The 18,223-nt window shown below is 45.3% G+C and overlaps 1 protein-coding gene across 1 annotated transcript; it reads left to right on the forward strand.

Moving 5' to 3' along the window:
• The first annotated feature begins 3,322 nt into the window (after nucleotides 1-3,322).
• Nucleotides 3,323-17,715, forward strand: SFXN4 (sideroflexin 4). The gene is made up of 14 exons (XM_033149531.1): nucleotides 3,323-3,502; nucleotides 5,888-5,953; nucleotides 6,651-6,725; nucleotides 7,858-7,884; nucleotides 7,982-8,036; nucleotides 8,865-8,890; nucleotides 10,634-10,687; nucleotides 10,786-10,869; nucleotides 10,970-11,032; nucleotides 11,748-11,835; nucleotides 12,841-12,956; nucleotides 14,402-14,487; nucleotides 15,334-15,451; nucleotides 17,354-17,715. The coding sequence occupies exons 1-14, from the start codon at nucleotides 3,464-3,466 to the stop codon at nucleotides 17,429-17,431; spliced, it is 975 nt and encodes a 324-aa protein (XP_033005422.1). The 5' UTR covers nucleotides 3,323-3,463; the 3' UTR covers nucleotides 17,432-17,715.
• The last annotated feature ends 508 nt before the right edge of the window (nucleotides 17,716-18,223 follow it).

Here is an 18,223-nt window from a genome sequence, read left to right on the forward strand (position 1 = left end):
AATTATGGAGTTGATTCATTAATGGGTCTGCAAATTACGACAGCTTGTTTCTAGAATGATCTTGAACATCTGTATCAAAATATGCAGACATGAATTAAAGACACTTCCGAAAAACAGTACTATAGAGGTTCGAACTATGACTCTCATCTTCTGGAAACAAGATGGCAATTTATGAAGGAAACTCTTTCCCCTTTTTGAAGCCAAGTTTGTAGCAACCACCACATCTTTTGGAGACATGTCATGATGGCCAGATAATAATAATAATAATAATAATAATAATAATAATAATAATAATAATAATAATAATAATAATAATTTATTATTTTTATCCCACTCATCTGGCTGGGTTTCCCCAGCCACTCTGGGTGGCTTCCAACAGATATTAGGATACATTAAAATGTCACAAATTAAAAACTTCCCTGAACAGGGCTGCCTTCAGATGTCTTCTGAATGTAAGGTAGTTGTTTATCTCTTTGACATGAGATGGGAGGGCATTCCACAGGGCGGGTGCCACTACCGAGAAGGCCCTCTGCCTGGTTCCCTTTAGCTTTGCTTCTTGCAGTGAGGGAACTGCCAGAAGGCCCTCAGTGCTGAATCTCAGTGTCTGGGCTGAACGATGGGGGTGGAGACGCTCCTTCAGGTATACAGGACCGAGGCCATTTAGGGCTTTAAAGGTCAGCACCAACACTTTGAATTGTGCTCAGAAACGTACTGGGAGCCAATGTAGATCTCTCAGGAACAGTGTTACGTGTTTCTGGCGGCCACTCCCAGTCACCAGTCTAGCTGCCGCATTCTGGATTAATTACAGTTTCCGGGTCACCTTCAAAGGTAGCCCCACGTAGAGCGCATTGCAGTAGTCCAAGCGGGAGATAACTAGAGCATGCACCACTCTGGCGAGACCGTCCGCGGGCAGGTAGGGTATGAGACAGCGCCCCTCTGAATACCAGTCGTTAGGGAACAACAGAGGAAGGCTATTGTGTTCATGTCCTACCAATGGGATTCCCATTCGGCTGACCACTCTGGGAAGCAGGACGCTGGGCTAGGTAAGCCTTTTGCCATATGCCCTTACAAGAAAATACTCATTCACCCCTAATCATGTAGTCGCAGCAGCAATAGCAGGCAGTCCTTAGAGAATTTGTTCTGCCTGATGCACAAAGTTGCGCACAATTACTTCAATTAGTAATTAAATTTAACACTGGGACTTGTGAATACACACTCATACAACTGGGCTGCATAGGAAAGTTTATAATGAGCACACATTCAGTTACTGTAGGAGTGCTCAATTTTGGGTAGAAAAGAGTACTTCTGTGCTCTTGAGAGAAGGCTGCACCGGGCTAAACCAGTTGAAACAGATTTTGGGGTGGGGGTGGGAAATACAGTTGCAATGGCTTACTCAGTGTTGCTCCTTGAGTGAAGACGAAATTCCAGCACTGGATGAAGACAGCAATCAGCGATGACTTTCATCTATGAAACAGTAACCACAAATAAAGATTTCATATAAAGCATGTATAATATCATTTCTAGAAGGTGGTGTAAGTCTTCATAGAATTGGTCAATTTCAGTTTCTTCAGCACCGGTAGTTGGTGCATAAACTTGGATTACAGGGATGTTAAAAGGTCTGCCTTGGATTCGTATCGAGATCATTCTATCATTTTTGAGATTGCATCGCAGTACAGCTTTCACCACTCTTGTTGACTATGAGGGCCACTCCATTTCTTCTATGGGATTCTTGCCCACAGTGGTAGATAGACCCATCAGGTCATCCAAACTGAATTCGCCCATTCCTGCCTAGTTCAATGATTCCCAGGATGTCAATATTTATTCTTACCATCTCATTTTTAACCACATCCAGCTTACCAAGATTCATGGTTCTTACATTCCAGGTTCCTATGCAATATTTTTCTTTATAGCATTGGACTTTCCTTTCACTTCCGGGCATATCCACAACTGAGCGACCTTTCGGCTTTGGCCCAGCTGCTTCATCAGCTCTGAATCTACTTGTACTTGTCCTCTGCTCTTACTCAGTAGCATGTTGGATGCCTTCCGACCTGAGGGGCTCATATTCCAGCATCATAATTTTATATGCCTGTTGTCTTTGTCCATGGAGTTTTCTTGGCAGGGATACTGGAGTGGCTTGCCAGTTCCTGCTCCAGGTGGATCACGTTTAGTCTAAACTCTCCACTATGACCTGTCCATCTTGGGTGGCCCTGCAAGGCATACCCCATAGCTTCTCTGAGTTATTCAAGCCCCTTTGCCGTGACAAGGCAGTGATCCATGAAGAGGACAGTGTTCTCAAAGCTACAGACATGAGTCTGACCAAACTGCGGGAGGCAGTGGAAGACAGGAGTGCCTGGCGTGCTCTGCCTCTGGTCCATGGGGTCAAGAAGAGTCGGACACGACTAAACAAAAACAAAAAATGTATAATGTAAGAAGCTGCCTTTGACGAGTTAGACCAATGGTCTATCCAGCTCTGTAGTGCCAACACTGCCAGTGGTTCTTCAGGGTTTCAGATGGGACATTCACAACTCTTATCTGGAGATACCTGGGGAATAAACTTGGGACCTTCTGTAGGCAAAACAATTGCTCAGCCACTGAATTATGGTGCCTACCTAACAACTCACAATGCCTTTTAGGAAGGCAATCCCTGTGGTCCTTTGTGAGCTGAATGCTGATGCATTATTCTGTTTGGAGTGGGCTGGCAGTGTAAAAGAACTTCCCACTTAGTGCATTCCTCTGCGCGCTTTTGCCAGTCCATATTATTGATGGAGCAGCCATGAGACACACGCTATGCTGTCCCCTCCCCTGCCTCCTCATGGCTGAATCTTCCAATGGGTAAGTGGAAAGTGTAGAACTAGGGGGAAATCGAATCTGCATAAATGAATGAGAGGGTGCCATTCATTTTCGTATCCCCTAGTTCTACACTTGAGTAGAAAGCCCCTATTTATTTTAAACCAATCCGGGGGAAATTAAGGTGCGCCACGAGAGGCAGCCGCTTCGCCAGGCAGAGAGCTTCGTGAGCTGCTGCGCTCTGCTCCACCCCGAAATCTTCACATCGGGAAAACTTTCCTCGTCGAATTTCTGCGTTTCGTGCAAATGCTAAAACCACGGTTCCCCTTCCCCGTGGATTCTAGGCATGTTTACTCGAAACTTACTCCAAAGTAAGCAGCATAAATAAAACCGCGCTCCTGTTTGGAGATCGATAAGGGGTTGCGTTTTTGTTTTGTTTCTCAAATGCACAAGAGCAGTGCCGCAGTTCCATGCGCCTTTGACCGGCAGGATGAAAAAAGCAGAATCCATCCCCCATAGCCATTCATAGGTAAAAGCAGCAGCCTCTCGATCCAGCCGCGCAGAGGACGCCTCGCGCGAGAGGCTGGGCCTGAGCAGAGAAGGGAAGTGGGCTCCGCTCGTGCGCCGCCGGAGCTTTTCCGGAGCAGACGCTTTCCGGCGTTGCGCGCTGAGCCTCATGGATTTGAACTGGCAGTTTTGGAGAAGCGAGGGCCAAGTATGACTTTGAAGCGCAGGGGTTATGGGGCGGCGGCGGGAGGGGCGGGGGTTGATGCAGATCGCGGCGAGTAGAAGGTCGGAGGGAAGCATGTGGTGGAAGGGATGAGGACGCCCTTTCTTTGGAAGGAGGGAGCACTGTGCAAAGGGCAGGGAGGACTGAATGGCGTTTGCAAGCGGGCGGCGGCGATCGCTGATCGCTCCTTCCTTTGCATTGATTTGCCGACACTTCTCCCTCATGCGATCCTATGCATGTCTCGACCATGCATGTGTCTATTCAGAGGGGAGCCTTGCTGCGTTCAGAGAGAGCCTTGCTGCGTTCAGAGAGAGCCTTGCTCCCATTGCGTGCAGGGGACTGTGAAACCCGAATTTCTGTGGCCCGGTTCGAATTGCAGTGAAAGGCTGCAAACTGTAAATTGACAAAGCGGGGTGTGTGTGTGTACTACAGTCTCATTCGTAACAATTACTGTATCCCTCGAACCCAGCTCCCAAAGAAGTATCTTAAACTGCTTCCAAAAGTGCAGTACTTGCGGTGTCCTGCTGATATCTGCTCTGGGATACTCCAGAAAGCAGAATATAATCCAGTTGTAATATAATCCACCCTGTGAGCACTCTCCAAACATTAGGCCAACAAAGTGGGATCCTCTAAGTCAGTGTTTTTCAACCTTTTTTGGGCAAAGGCACACTTGTTTCATGAAAAAAATCACGAGGCACACCACCATTAGAAAATGTTAAAAAATTTAACTCTGTGCCTATATTGACTATATATAAAGTAATTATTCAATTTTTCCCACGGCACACCAGGCAACATCTCGCGGCACACTAGTGTGCCGCGGAACAGTGGTTGAAAAACACTGCTCTAAGTAGGGCCATACATTTGGATATCAGCTTGCCACGCAGGTTGATTTGGGACAAGTATGTTAATTCACAGCTTGGATTCATGGCTTAGTAGACATGGATTTTTATTTGGGTGCACATTTAAGAAACAAAACTCCAGTGTGTACTAATAGTTGTGAATGGTGCTTTGTGCAACACAATCCCATGTATTCCCCCCCCCCCAAACTATGTCCAGTGTAGTTTTTTACTAGGTAAGTGTGTGTAGGATTACGGCCTTTACAGTACTCAGTGAATTATGCCATGTAGGATGTGGTGCTTTATTTGGATTACGTAAACTGGCCACAATAATATAAGTAGGGCCCCCTGCTTAATCAGACCAATGGCCCATCTTGTGCAACATTCAGTGGCAACATTCAGTGGCAACATTCAGTGCCTGCAGGAAGCCTGCCACCAGGACCTGAGTGCAAAAGCACTTTTCCCATTTGCACTATTCAGCAACTGGTATTTGGAGGTGTACTGCCTCTGAAAGTGGAAATAGAACATAGGGTGCCTCCAGATCTTCACTATTTTGCAGGAAGGATTCAAGCACATACTGGAGCTTTAGGTTTGCACAATTCAAACGTATTAAAGGATCCTGTCACCATTAAAGGATCCTGTCACCCTAGTGCAACGGGTGACTAAAATTAATCTGAGTTTTTGCAGTTTGGAAATTACTGGGGGAAAGTGTAGAATGAACAAATGATTAATGAGAAGACATATAAGCACCCTGCAAGCATATCAGGATGAATGCCCTTTGTTGTATAATGTCCTGCAAGCAAATCAGGACGGATGCTCAATAAACAGGTCATTTGGAGGGGCCTAGAGCCATTGTGGCTAGTAGCCTATAGGCTCCATGAATTTGTCTAACTCTCCTTTAAAGCCATCCAACTTGGCGCCCTTCACCTTGTGAGAACAAATTCCATAGTTTAACTATGTACTTTGTTTTGTCTGTCCTGAACCTTCCAATATTCAGCTTTGTTGGATAGACCTGAATTTTAGTATTATCACTTTCTCCACACCATGCAGATTTTTTTGCATAGGAAGTAAAATATGCAGCATTTCAGAGATGGTGTTGTGTAGCATTATGCCTGTCATTGAGGCATATTTACCTAAGCACATTTGCTTGGGAGCCATTTTGATTTTAAAAGACATTTTCGTGTTGCTAGATTCAGGTAGGTAGTCGTGTTGTTCTGGCACAGTTGAAATAAATTAAAAAATTAAAAAAATGTCCAGTAGCACCTTAGAGACCAAACTTAGTTGGTCTCTAAGGTGCTACTGGACAATTTTAATTTAATTTTTAATAATAATAATTATTATTTTTAATTTATTTTGATGTTGCTTCAGCACAAGAAAGAGACAGAGGGCAGTTTAGGAAGTTGAAATGAAAGAAGTGTTTAAGATGCAAATAGAATTAGGTATCGGACACAGATTATTGGCTACCTATGCTTGGTTTAGGAATAACAGCCTCACAAAATACCTGAATACTCAAAAAGCATATCTTTTTCTTTAGACCTTTTTTCAAAGGTTTCTTCATTGGGTAGATGTTTTGGACCCTACGCTCCTGTTTATACCCAGTGTAAGTAGCTTATCTATTTAATTTTTATACCTTGACATTGATAAAGAGCTAATGCTAGATCAACCATGTTTCTTAGCCTACGTTTTGAATGTCACGCCAGGCTAGAAATGTGAAGGCCTGGTTTTCTTCTGCTCCACCCCCCCTCCAGTCCCCCCCCCATTGGTTTCCCCCAATTGTTTCTCTTCCGCCTCCCCTCCAGGCTGCCACATCTCTTTGCAGGGCACACCTATATGCATGGTTACTCCCAAGTGTGCCCTACCGATCATTATTTCCATTGATTTAAGTGGAACTTTCTTTCCGGCAAGCATGCATACAACTCCCAATTTTAAATTCTCAGCCTCTAAAAATGGATCTGCAATTACCTGTTTTGTGTGTGGAGCTTATGTAATTATTATTCCCCACCCCTACCCCAGTGATGGGTTATATGTGATGTGGAAGACTTGTGATCTGATCTCCTGACATCTGATTTCCCCAAGGCGATATGGAGGGCTGTCACTTCTGATCAGAGCAGTGGCTCGGGGGGCAAAACGGGGGTTAACCCTGTTGCCATGAGCCGCTGTTCTCCTGATCTAAATGAGAGGCAGCTGCTTTGATCCCAACCCCCTCTGCCAAAAATACAGTTCGAATACAGGTAGATGATGAAGCAGGGTTAAAAACTGTGTGCGACCCTACCTCTTTGCTTTTTCTTGTAAAACAGAAGGAAATCCCCATATCCAGAGCCCTTTTGCCAACTAGTAAAGAAAGCATTGCAGAGTCATTACAGGACAAAAAGGTATCTGACCTCCTTCTTCCACTAATAACATTTGGTATACAGTAAAGGTAAAGGTGCTCCTGCCAACCTAGCAGTTCGAAAGCATGTCAAAGTGCAAGTAGATAAATAAGTACCGCTCTGGCGGGAAGGTAAACGGCGTTTCCGTGCGCTGCTCTGGTTCACCAGAAGCGGCTTTGTCATGCTGGCCACATGACCCAGAAGCTGTACGCCAGCTCCCTCGGCCAGTAAAGCAAGATGAGCGCCGCAACCCCAGAGTCGTACATGACTGGATCTAACGGTCAGGGGTCACCTGACAGTTAAGTCCAGTCGTGGATGACTCTCAGGTTGCGGCGCTTATCTCGCTTTATTAGCCGTGGGAGCTGATGTTTGTCCGCAGACAGTTTTTCCGGGTCATATGGCCAGCATGACTAAGCTGCTTCTGGCAAAACCAGAGCAGTGGACGGAAACACTGTTTGCCTTCCAGCAGGAGCGGTACCTATTTATCTGCTTGCACTTTGACAGTATATTGTAATTAATTACCATTTGCGGTATGTAGAGTGACAGGGTGACAGGAAGATTTTTCACCCATCTCATATATCTTCCCAACAGCTGTGTGAGAGGTGGTGGGGCAACTGGGGATGCAATGTGGCCCTTGTGTCTTCATTTTGCACTAGGGGTTGACTCTTGCTTTCTGAGTATGGAAGGGCTGTTCCTGTAGTTAGTGTGTTTCAGTACTTTACAGCAGGAGGGAATTTCAGGGCCAGTGAAGATGTGTGTAAATTGCTGTGTGCCATGTGTGGCCTGGAATCACAGCTAGAGATCGTAAATAGCACCTCAGTTTTGTCAGGGAACCGACAAAAGGCTAGGAAGCCTTTCAGTGGAATGTCTGCTCCTTGTTCAAAATCGTTTTGAGTATAATACAGCATCCCTGGAAAGTCTGTCTTCCATGTTCCTGATGGTTTCTACAGGATCTAGCTGAGAGGTCTTCCAGAGGCTTCTTGGGCAAAAAAATTATTGGTTAAATCTCTACTGCTGTGGTAAAATGCTGGAAGCATATTCCTGAAAACTCAAAACATAATGCGCGGGTGGGACAGGGACACGATATGCAACAAAACTAAATGATTTTTTAAAATCCCTTTGTTTTAATGCTTAGATAAGAGAAGCCTGGAAGCTAAGTTTGGTGAGTTTTTATAACATGTCTAGGTATTCTTTTAGCTGATATTTTAAAAAACATATGCTAATTCTTTGGGGTTTCCTGTTTGCTTTTCTCCTTGAAGGCCTCTGTACATCCTTGCACTGGCGAAACAATTCCTTTCATACTTAGGCCTCCAGGTCAGTTTCCATACATAGTTTTTACTAAAAACTGGATATATGCTTATACAACATTTGTGGCTTGTTATCCTGAGTAATATAAATACTGTTCAACTTACTAGCAAATTGTATCAGTGGAACTTGTGCTAGTTGCTTCATAAATGCCTTTATTACAGCTGCTGGGGTAGTAGGCAACATGCAACCTATAATCATTTTTTGTGCAATTGATGGATATGTGTTAGATATGGAGACCTCAGTTTTCATTTAAATGTACTTGCCTTCTTGTCGCTTGCAATGTGCTGGTTCCAAGAAATGTGTGGAAGGTTCGTTGCATTTCCCCCCACATAAACAATTGGTTCACAAGGTGTCATAGTTTTTTGCATTTTTCGCTCCAATAACTGACTTCCCTCCCTTTCTTATCGTGCTCCCTTAATTCCATAAATGACTCCACTAATCTCATAAATAGTCCCTAAAGAATCCTAGGAACAGTAATTTAAGGGTGCTGAGAGTTGTTAGGAGGCCCCTATCCCCTCACAGAATTTACAATTACCGTAGTTCACTGGGGAGAGGCATTGACAGTTAAACCACTCTGGGAATTGTAGCTCTCTGAGGGGATTTTTTTTTTTGGGGGGGGGGAGTTTTCTAACCACTCTTAGCATCCTTAACAAACTACAGCTCCCAGGATGCTTTGAGGGAAGCCATGACTTTCTAAAGTGGCATGATACTGCTTTAAATGTATAGGGGCCTCAGTTAGACCACCGAGACAACCTACATAACAGTTGATTTTGCTGAATTAAAAAAAAAATCTCATTCCTTCTCTCTCTCTCTCTCTCTCTCTCTCTCTCTCAGCTTTCCTGCCTATTTATGCTCCACTGGTGAGTAACGATAGTCATTTCCAGAGTGCCTGTGAGCAGTAAATATGCCAGTTGTCCCTTGCTGTAGTCCAGAATCTCACAGATTGAGTGGATTCCACATTAAAAGAGCTACCGAAGGAGAAGACTGGCAAGCCGCCTTCCCCAGAAAGGCAGGACTCTTCAGCCACCAGTTGCTTGCTTCACCCAGATTAACTGATTAATTTGTGTAGTCTATGGTTATGATGTGCTACAAATCATTATATGTGTGTGAGTGTGAGTGAGAGAGAGAGAGAGAGAGAGAGAGAGTCATTTAAAGGAAAACAATTTTCATTCCTGGAAGAAGTAGTGATGGTCACCAGCTAGGAGGTCTTTAAAAGAGTATTGGACAAATTCAGGGAGATTAAGGGTGTTGTTGACTGCTACCCACAGTGGCTAAGCTCCAGCTCTAGAGTGAGAGTTAGCATGCTTCTGAATACTACATAGGAGAGGAGAGTGTTATTGCTGGTCAGTTCCTGCTTGGTTACGTACTTAACTCGTTCTTAACCTGAAACCGTTCTTAACCTGAAGTACCACTTTAGCTAATGGGGCCTCCCGCTGCCGCCACGCCGCCGGTGTGCGATTTCTGTTCTCACCGTGAAGCAAAGTTCTTAACCCGAGGTACTACTTCCGGGTTAGCAGAGTCTGTAACCCGAAGTGTTTGTAACCCGAGGTACCACTGTACAGAAAACTTTATGGGGGGGGGGAGAAACACCCTTGATTTCTGAATATTGAAGTATATGGAGAGAGGTTTTCTGTGGAGTGCATTCCATGGAAATGCATCCCTTGCATACGTACTGTAAGCGTGTTGAATTTGGTAAGCGTACAAGAACCTTGTGTGTAAATTGTCACACAAGAGGTTTCCTGTATATGCTGGATTCATGCAGCTTTGTGTATAGGGCTTTTGTAATGTGTGAATGGCCATAATTGAAGCCTAGCTACATTATGTTGTATGGTCTGGCTGCCATACTATCCAGGCAGTGTTCGACAGCCATGGGTGATGTGGGCCTCAGGGTGGGAAGAATGCTAGCATATGAAGCAACTGTGTGGTTCGCTCCCCACCCCGCCAATGTTATCTTAATTCCTTCAGATGTTGCTGATGTGGCCTGGGAGCAACCACATTTCTGTGGCTCCCATATTGCTGCTGATAACGTTGGAGCTGGATGAGATATTGGCCAGTGTGTATTGCTTCTGGATCAGTCTCTTTAAATCAGGAGTGGGAAACCTGTGGCCTTCCAAATGTTAGTTTATTTGCAGAAATTGTATACCGTCAACATTAAGGGGGAGGGAAGAGGCTGTCAAAAGCATGAAGTCAAAAACAAAATTGCATTGTTTAAAATACAAAATGCATCACAAATCAGGAGATCAGCTTAATTCATCAACAGAGCTGAGTGACCCCTCAAGGAAAGGCTGGCTGACCCTGCATTGTTGGAATCTCATCTCCCATCAACATCATGGGAGTTGTAGTCCAGCAACATCTGGCAGGACCACAGGTTCCTCATCCCTGCTTTAGGTTAAGAGTGGCTAACCTGTGGTCCTCCAGATGTTGGACTTCAACACCTCCCATTAGTTCTAGCCAGCAGGCAACATCTGTTGGGGGTAGGAAGCTGCTTAGGTGCGACAGCAAAACATAAAATTATCACCTACACTATCCAAATTGTTGTTGCTGAAGTGTGTCCTTGTGAGATTGTCAAGACTTTCCCCCCCTTCATGACATTTTATTCACAGGTCACCGTTACTTTATTACCACACAGAAAAACAGCGGCAGCTTTTATTTGCCAGGTAACGAGCAATCAATTTCCTGTTAATTTGTCGTATCTTTATTAGTGGACGTATTAACTAACATTGAGGCTGTGTGCTTGTCGTCTCAAATGTTGCAGTTCCTTTTCCATTCCTATATCGCTGGAGTCAGCTTGGCAAATGGGAATCCTCCAAAACAAGCCGAGAAGAAAACTACGGAAATGGTAAAACATAGCTATGTGTTTTTAAAAGGCAGTATTGAGGTGAATTGTGCCAGCATTGTGGATAATTAATTTCCTCTGATTATGTGTTTGTTTTTTATAGGTGTTTTCACAAAAGCAATTACTTCTCTCCTTTGGGGTAATCACATATGCCTCCTGCATTGGAGTATGTATTACCAAATTTTATACCACATTCCCTTTTGGGGGGGGGGGGACAGCACGTGCCTTTTTACAGTAGACTGCTTTCGGCACACACTTGCACCCTCTTCTTTCCTCCATTGAAGCAGGCAAAAGAAGTGTTATCACATTCCAGCCAGGCAAAAACATCTGAGGGTCTCAGAGTTGGTAAGGGGTTTGGCCTAGGGAGAGCAGGTGTGTCTGGGGTGGTGTATGGCCTGGGGAGGCTGCCTTTGCCTCGCATTTAGCCCTATGATGGGCAAAAGATTCCTGCATTGCAAGCGATTGGACAAGGTGGCCCTCGTGGTTTTGAACTTGACTTGCTGCTATACAGCAGGAAATGCAAGGCCAGATCCACACCACACATTTAAAGCACCACAATATCACTTTAAACAGTCACGGCTTCCCCAAAAGAATTCTGGGAGCTGTGATTTGCTAAGGGCGCTGAGAGTTGCTAGGAAACTTCTATTCCCTGCCCCACACTTCAAGCTACAATTCCCAGAGTGGTTTAACAGTCAGTCCTTCTTCACAGATAGAGTGGTGTTAATCTAGGACCTTGGAGACCAGAGTTCAAATCTCCACTCAGCCGTGAAGCTCACTGTGTGACCATGGGCCAGTCACAGTCTCTCTGCCTAACCTCCCTTGTAGGAAAGGTAGGATATATATGTTGTAATAAATAAAAGAATACAGCCTTTTGTCTCTAGGCTCTTCCTCACTACTTTGTAACTCGTTATAATCTGGGTCCTTCCGGGCAGCGCGTCTTCAGGAACATCATACCTGGCCCACTTACGGGTAAGAAAACAAGAAAATCATTCAAGGACCTTTCAGGTGGAAAGCTGTTCTTTAAAACTCTCCATGGTTAAGACTGGGAATGGGCACTTGCTTGACTTGATTAGTTTTACTTGACTCCAAATAGGATAAAGGATCTAAACCATACACTCAGCTTTCTCCTGGGCCTGAGTGATTGGATGGCAAACAGGAGTGGTGGCAGTTTACTACCTTGCAGGGCAGGGGATGGGTTGGAAACTGGTCCCTGTCCCCTTGCGTTGGTGGCAGGAGTGGGATGTTTAGTGTTCCAGGAAGTGTGCTGCTGATGAGTAGCCATAAATTTTCAGGTTTCCCAGGAATGGAAAGCCTGCACATGGTTGTCCTGCCTCGATAATGGACTAGATGGGAGCCAAAAAAACTGAGGCTCAATCCTGACAAGACTGAGGCACTGTTAGTGGGCAGTTCCCTATATTGGATCGGTGGGAGGTTGTCTGCTCTTCATGGGGTTACACTTCCTCTGAAGGAGCAGGTACATGGCTTGGGGATACTCCTGGGTTCTTTGCTATCTCTTCAGGCTCAGGTGGCCTCAAGCTTTAAGGATACAGTCGTACCTTGGGTCCTGAATGTCTTGTGAGTCGAACGTTTTGGCTCCTGAACGATCAAAAACCGGAATTGAGTGTTCCGGTTTGCGACTGTTATTTGGAACCTGAACGTCCGACGTGACTTCTGCAACTTCCGATGGGCTGCAGGAGCTTCCTGCAGTCCATCAGAAGCCATGCCTTGGTTTCTGAACATTTTAGAAGTCGAATGGACTTCCGAAACGGATTCCGTTCCACTTCCGAGGTACCACTGTATTGCCATCAAGCCTGACAGTAATCCTTTGAGAAGTCTAGCTTCTTGTGAGATATCTGGACTTGGAAACAGCAGCCAGAATTGCCTGAATACCTGATACAACATGCGTTCAGCGTGAACGTAAAAATCACCAGTGAACTACTTTTAGACAAATGTTTGTGTTCCTTTCCTTTGCAGCCATGTTGTGTGCGTTGAATGTGATGGTAACTAGAAGCAGTGAGTATGAGAACGGGATTGAGGTCTTGGACAGCCAAGGCCAAGTCATTGGAACGTCTCAAAAAGCTGGAGAAAAGGTAAGTAAAGCAACAGGTATTTCGTTCTCCCCCTTCTCAGCCTCTCGTGGGGTGGGAAGGAATGTCCCCAAATCTGGCACCTGTGCTCATCAGCTGCCCCTGACCACTTTGACATAAAAGAGCCTGCACTGACTCAGTCCTTCCTTCTCCTTCTCCTGCCTGGTAATACTTAGTGATTCCTCCTTGATTCCCCACCACCAATGCCTCCTGTGGCTGTCTGCTCACTTTTCTCATATTTCATCCATTTCTCCAGCTGCCTTTTTCAAAGGGGTGCGTTCAGTATGCATCCCCAGTGGAGACAAAATCTTGTTTGTCTCTTTCTCTGTGGGACACCTGGGACTTGATTATTTGTGTTAGTACCAAGGAGGACTTGGCTGCTTGCTCCATAGCTGACTATGTTGATGGCAAGACTGTCCTTGGAGATGGCTTGGTGGTAGAGGATCTGCTTCGCACACAGAAGGTCCCCGGTTCAATCCCCAGCATCTCCAGGTAGGGTTGTGGGAGACCCCTGCCTGAAATGCTGGAGAACAACTGCCTGTCCAGACAGACAGTACTGAGCTAGATGCCCCATATTGTGACTTTTCTACATCCCAATAATCCACTATCCCACCAAACATTCATGACATGTTGTTCCCTAGCTGCTTTGGATCCCAACCATCAGCCCCAGTGAGTATAGCAAATGATCATGGTCAATAAGGGTCGTAATCCATCTGGAGGGCTGCAAATTCCCCAATCTTGACAAGGTTTTCCACTGTGACAAGGGAAGCTAAGGGGGCGCCTTAGCAGATGGTGCTGTGGTCTAAACCACTGAGCCTCTTGGGCTTGCCGATCAGAAGGTCGGTGCTTCGAATCCCCGTGATGGGGTGAGCTCCCATTGCTTGGTCCCTGCTCCTGCCATCCTAGCAGTTTGAAAGCACACCAGCGCAAGTAGATAAATAGGTACTGCTCCGGCAGGAAGGTAAACGGTGTTTCCGTGTGCTCTGGTTTCCGTGACGGTGTTCTGTTGCACTAGTAGTGGTTTAGTCATGCTGGCCACATGACCCGGAAAGCTGTCTGTGGACAAATGCTGGCTCCCTCGGCCTGAAAGTGAGATGAGCGCCGCAACCCTATAGTCGCCGTTGACTGGACTTAACTGTCCTGGGGTCCTTTACCTTTTACCTTAGCAGACCTGCATTTAGGATAAATTTAGTAAAGTAACGAGAGAGAGAGTTCAAGTAAGTTCTGCCACCTTAACTCACTTTGTTGACTTTCATTTTCTCTCCCGTTTTCCCTCCCATCCCCTGTTGTGCCACTTTGAGCCTCTTTTTAAACAAATGTACCTTCCTAATATTTTTGTGTGATAGAAAAAAGCAGGATTGTTAGACAGATTGCAGCATAAATACACAAATCTTTATTGTGACATTTACTTTCCTCTCTCTGTGTGTGTGTTTTCTCACTCTCCCTAGGCTGTGGAACAAGCAGCGCTATCCCGAGCAGTAATGTTTGGTACAGCAATATTTTTTCCAGAGGTTGCTCTGCAGCTCTTAAAGCGGTAAGGCATCTTCAGCATAGGTCCCTTAAACAGAACTGCATTACCTTTCTACTGGAGTGGTCCGCAGCAATTCTTATTTCTGCCTCTTGCAAGTTTCTTCACATTTCTTGGATCAGAGAGAATGTGGCGTCATTCTCGAACATGAGTCCTGCCCCTGACCTGTCGCCCTTCAGATATTGTCTTCCCCATCATCTCCAGACATGACCAGAGGTCAGGGATGATGGGAGTTGTAGTCCAGCAACATCTGGAGGGCCACGGATTCGGAGACAGAAGCAAGCCACTGACTTTTAGAGGTCTTTGCATCTTGTCACAGCAGTAGGGTAACCTCAGGGATTTTCTCAAGTTCTGCAAAAGGTATCATGGGTCTCTAACCTGAATGCTTTTACCTTGAGCATAACCATGGAAATGTAAACTCACAGGTGGTAAAAGCCCTAGTGGGAAAAGTCTGAGACAATAGAACACTTTGTACTTTGACCCAGGAGAAAGACCGAAAGGTTCGCGTCAACTTTAATGCCTTGAGGGATGAGACAACTGTCCCTACAGTGTTGGATTAGCAGCAGCTCATAGTTGTCTTCCTGAGCTGTTCTTCCAAATGTCTTCCAGCACTCCTGCTCCTCAGATAGCCCAGTCGGTAGAGCATGAGACTCTTAATCACAGGGTTGTGGGTTTGAGCCCCATGTTGGGCGAAAGATTCCTGCATTGCAGGGAGTTGGACTAGATGATATTTGTGTTCCCTTTCAATTCTACAATTCTGTGATTCCATCCAAGAGAGCTTGTGACTGGTTATACAGATGCCTATACGATACCATGCTATATAATAATCTACCCATGCAATCTCTTTTGCAGCACAAGCAGTTTACTTCGAAATCCATTTGTTTTTAATCCGCTGAGATCTGTTTTGATAATTGCAGTCCTTGGAGGAATGATACCCGTTTCGCTCAGTTGGATGCCACCGATTGGCAAGGTAGTTCTTGCGCTCTGTTCTCCTTGCAAATCTGTGCTGGCAGTCTTAAGGGCAAAAGGCAATGAAAGAATCAGAAAGCCAGAAATCTACCCAAGCTGGGTTTGCATGCGGCTCCTTGGAATTTTCCTTATAGCAGCTCCCAGTGTCACTAGAATGGTTGTGTTTTAAATATGAGTTGCTATGGGGAAAACCTGGATGGAGCACAGGGCCTGGTATGATGACTAAGTTTTCAAATACTTCCACATCAAAGGTGCAGATTTGGCATAGGGGGTGTTGTGTCTCCTAAAAGTCAGATACCTCTAAAAAAGTGGGGACCTTTGAAATAAGGTCCCACCTGCACTACAAATTCAAAGCACCAGTGTTTTTTTGGGGGGGGGGAACGCAGGGGTACACATACCCCTAAACATTTTTTGAATCTAAATTTGGTCTCATTGAGGGGCAGTATTTCAATATGAGTAGGAAAATGAGAGTACCCCTAAACATTTTTTTTTAGAAAAAAGCACTGCAAAGCACTATTACACCACTTTAAACAGTCATGGCTTCCCCCAAAGAATCAGGGAGTTTGTTAAAGCTGGAATGGAGTCCCTAAGTCATTTGGATGGTGTCTTGCACCCCTCCTTCTGGCAACTCCTGCAGCCAAAATGTATTGCTCTGCTCTCCTTTGGACCATTTCAGCGAAGGCAAGATGGGGGACATGTCTGGGAAGCCCAGGACCTCCATAGACACTGTGCAGGCTTGCTCCCCAGCGACGTCACTTTGGTATTGCTAATGCAGCAAAAACAACGTGGGAGGGCAACAGTTATGAGTTTCTGGTCTCTGCAGCCACAGCAGGCGCTGGGATTCCTCACCTGTTTGACTTCACCCCCAGAGGCACACTCCATTGCCTCCTGAGACAAACAGATGCCAACAACAGTAACAAGTTTGTTTAGGGTGCCGAGAGCTGTTAGGATGCCCCTGTTTCCTCACAGAGCTACAATTACCAGAGTTCCCAGGGAAGAGGGATTGTTCAACCACTCTGAGAATTGCAGATGGTGCCTACCTCTCAAGTTAATACAGTGATACCTCTGGATGCGAACGGGATCCATTCTGGAGCCCCGTTCGCATCATGAGCAGCATGTATCTTGAAGCGCCACGTCTGCGCATGCACATGTTATTTCATGTGCATGCGGATCACGTCATTTCATGCGTCTGCACATGCACGAACCGCCAAACCCGGAATTAACCCATTCCGGTACTTCCGGGTTCCGCGCGTTCGTAACCTGTGCCAAACGCAACCCGCAGCGGCCGTAACACGAGCTATGGCTGTACAGGGGTTTGTCTCCTGTTCTAGAGACTGTATTTGCTAACCTGTAACTAGAAACAGCATTGAAATGTGGCACGTCAAACTGAAATCCTTTCCTCAGCACATTTCTATTTCCATATTTATTTTCAGGAGGGATAGACTTCTGAGTACAGTGGTTCCCCGCTAGACGAAAATAATTCGTTCTGCGAGAATTTTCGTCTAGCGGGTTTTTCGTCTTGCGGAGCGGCAATGACAGCCGCGCTCTGCAAAATGGAAAAAAAAAAAGACGAAAAATGTTCGTCTTGCGAGGCAGCCCCATAGACTTTTTCGTCTAGCGGGGCAGCCTTCCGCTAGACGAATGCCTTCGTCTAGCGAGTTTTTTGTCTAGCGAGGCATTCGTCTAGCGGGGCACCACTGTAGTTCTGTTGTCTTCAGTGCTAATGCTTCAGAGATTCTAGCATAAGATTTGTGTTACACGGTTCCTGTAACACACTTACTTTGTGTGATGATCCTAATGGAAATATATTGACTTATCCTTGTGCACAGAGCTGAACTCATGTGGTGTACGTAAGAACCGGTAATAAGTTTGAAACTGTGAGAACTTCATGTCTGTTTTCCAGATAAAAACAAGTGATCTTGAACCTGAAATAGCTGCTTCCACGGGAGAAACAGAAGTCTTCTACTACAGAGGACTTTAATGTGGGCACTTGATAATGAGGAGGACTGCTGTTCCTGGTATATCAAAGTTGGATATTCAAACTTACAGAAGTGAACATTTTGGTATATTTCACCTAGGAAGCTGTTGGTTATGTTGAAAGGTATGAATCAACATTTGATCAGACCCATCTCCTGCACATCTGTTTAATGCAAAATCTCTACCTTCTGATGCAATCATGTATGAAAAGAAAAACTACATTTTGTTGAGAAAACTCCCAACATATTACTAATACCCTTCAATAGAGAAAAGGTTTAATTGTTTGAAGTACCTGTGTGTATCCACTGAAAGCCTGTGGCAGAGAACAAAAGGACAATTTAAAGTCCCCCCCCCCAGCCACGCTTTCAGTGACTGCCAACTTCAGAGGACTTCACTAAAGAGAACATTATGTGATTACTTCCTTCTGGTGAAATTTAAGCTGCTTCTCTGGTCGAGCCGGATCCTGGTTAAAGCTTCAGAAAGGCTATGCAAATTGTGCTGTGGTTTACCCTATGGCAAGAAAGTTGTAGCTTGTGGCGTGGGGCCCACAAACTTCCCTACCTCATCACTAAACCGTTCACAGCTTGGTGATATGGCACCTGGACTACAGCACCCATCACCCTAACCAATGGCCTTGCTGGATGCAGCTGATGGGAGCTGGCATATGGTGAAACACTTGGGAGGGCAACAGCCCCCCCCCCCTGTCCTTATCTATCAAATATTCATACATGTGCACTTGTGCAGATGTTTCATTAAAAAGTTTTAATTGCTGTCAACATGGCAAAGTTGTACTGAG

Source organism: Lacerta agilis, chromosome 5 (genome assembly GCF_009819535.1).
Source record: "Lacerta agilis isolate rLacAgi1 chromosome 5, rLacAgi1.pri, whole genome shotgun sequence".
Lineage (NCBI taxonomy): Eukaryota > Metazoa > Chordata > Lepidosauria > Squamata > Lacertidae > Lacerta > Lacerta agilis.

Excerpts from the sequence above, each read along its gene's own strand:
- SFXN4 (XM_033149531.1), top strand. The coding sequence starts at position 3,464 with ATGGATTTGAACTGGCAGTTTTGGAGAAGCGAGGGCCAA. Across the intron at positions 5,954-6,650 it reads CGCTCCTGTTTATACCCAGT|AAGGAAATCCCCATATCCAG; the intron begins GTAAGTAGCTTA and ends CTTGTAAAACAG. Across the intron at positions 10,688-10,785 it reads CGGCAGCTTTTATTTGCCAG|TTCCTTTTCCATTCCTATAT; the intron begins GTAACGAGCAAT and ends CAAATGTTGCAG.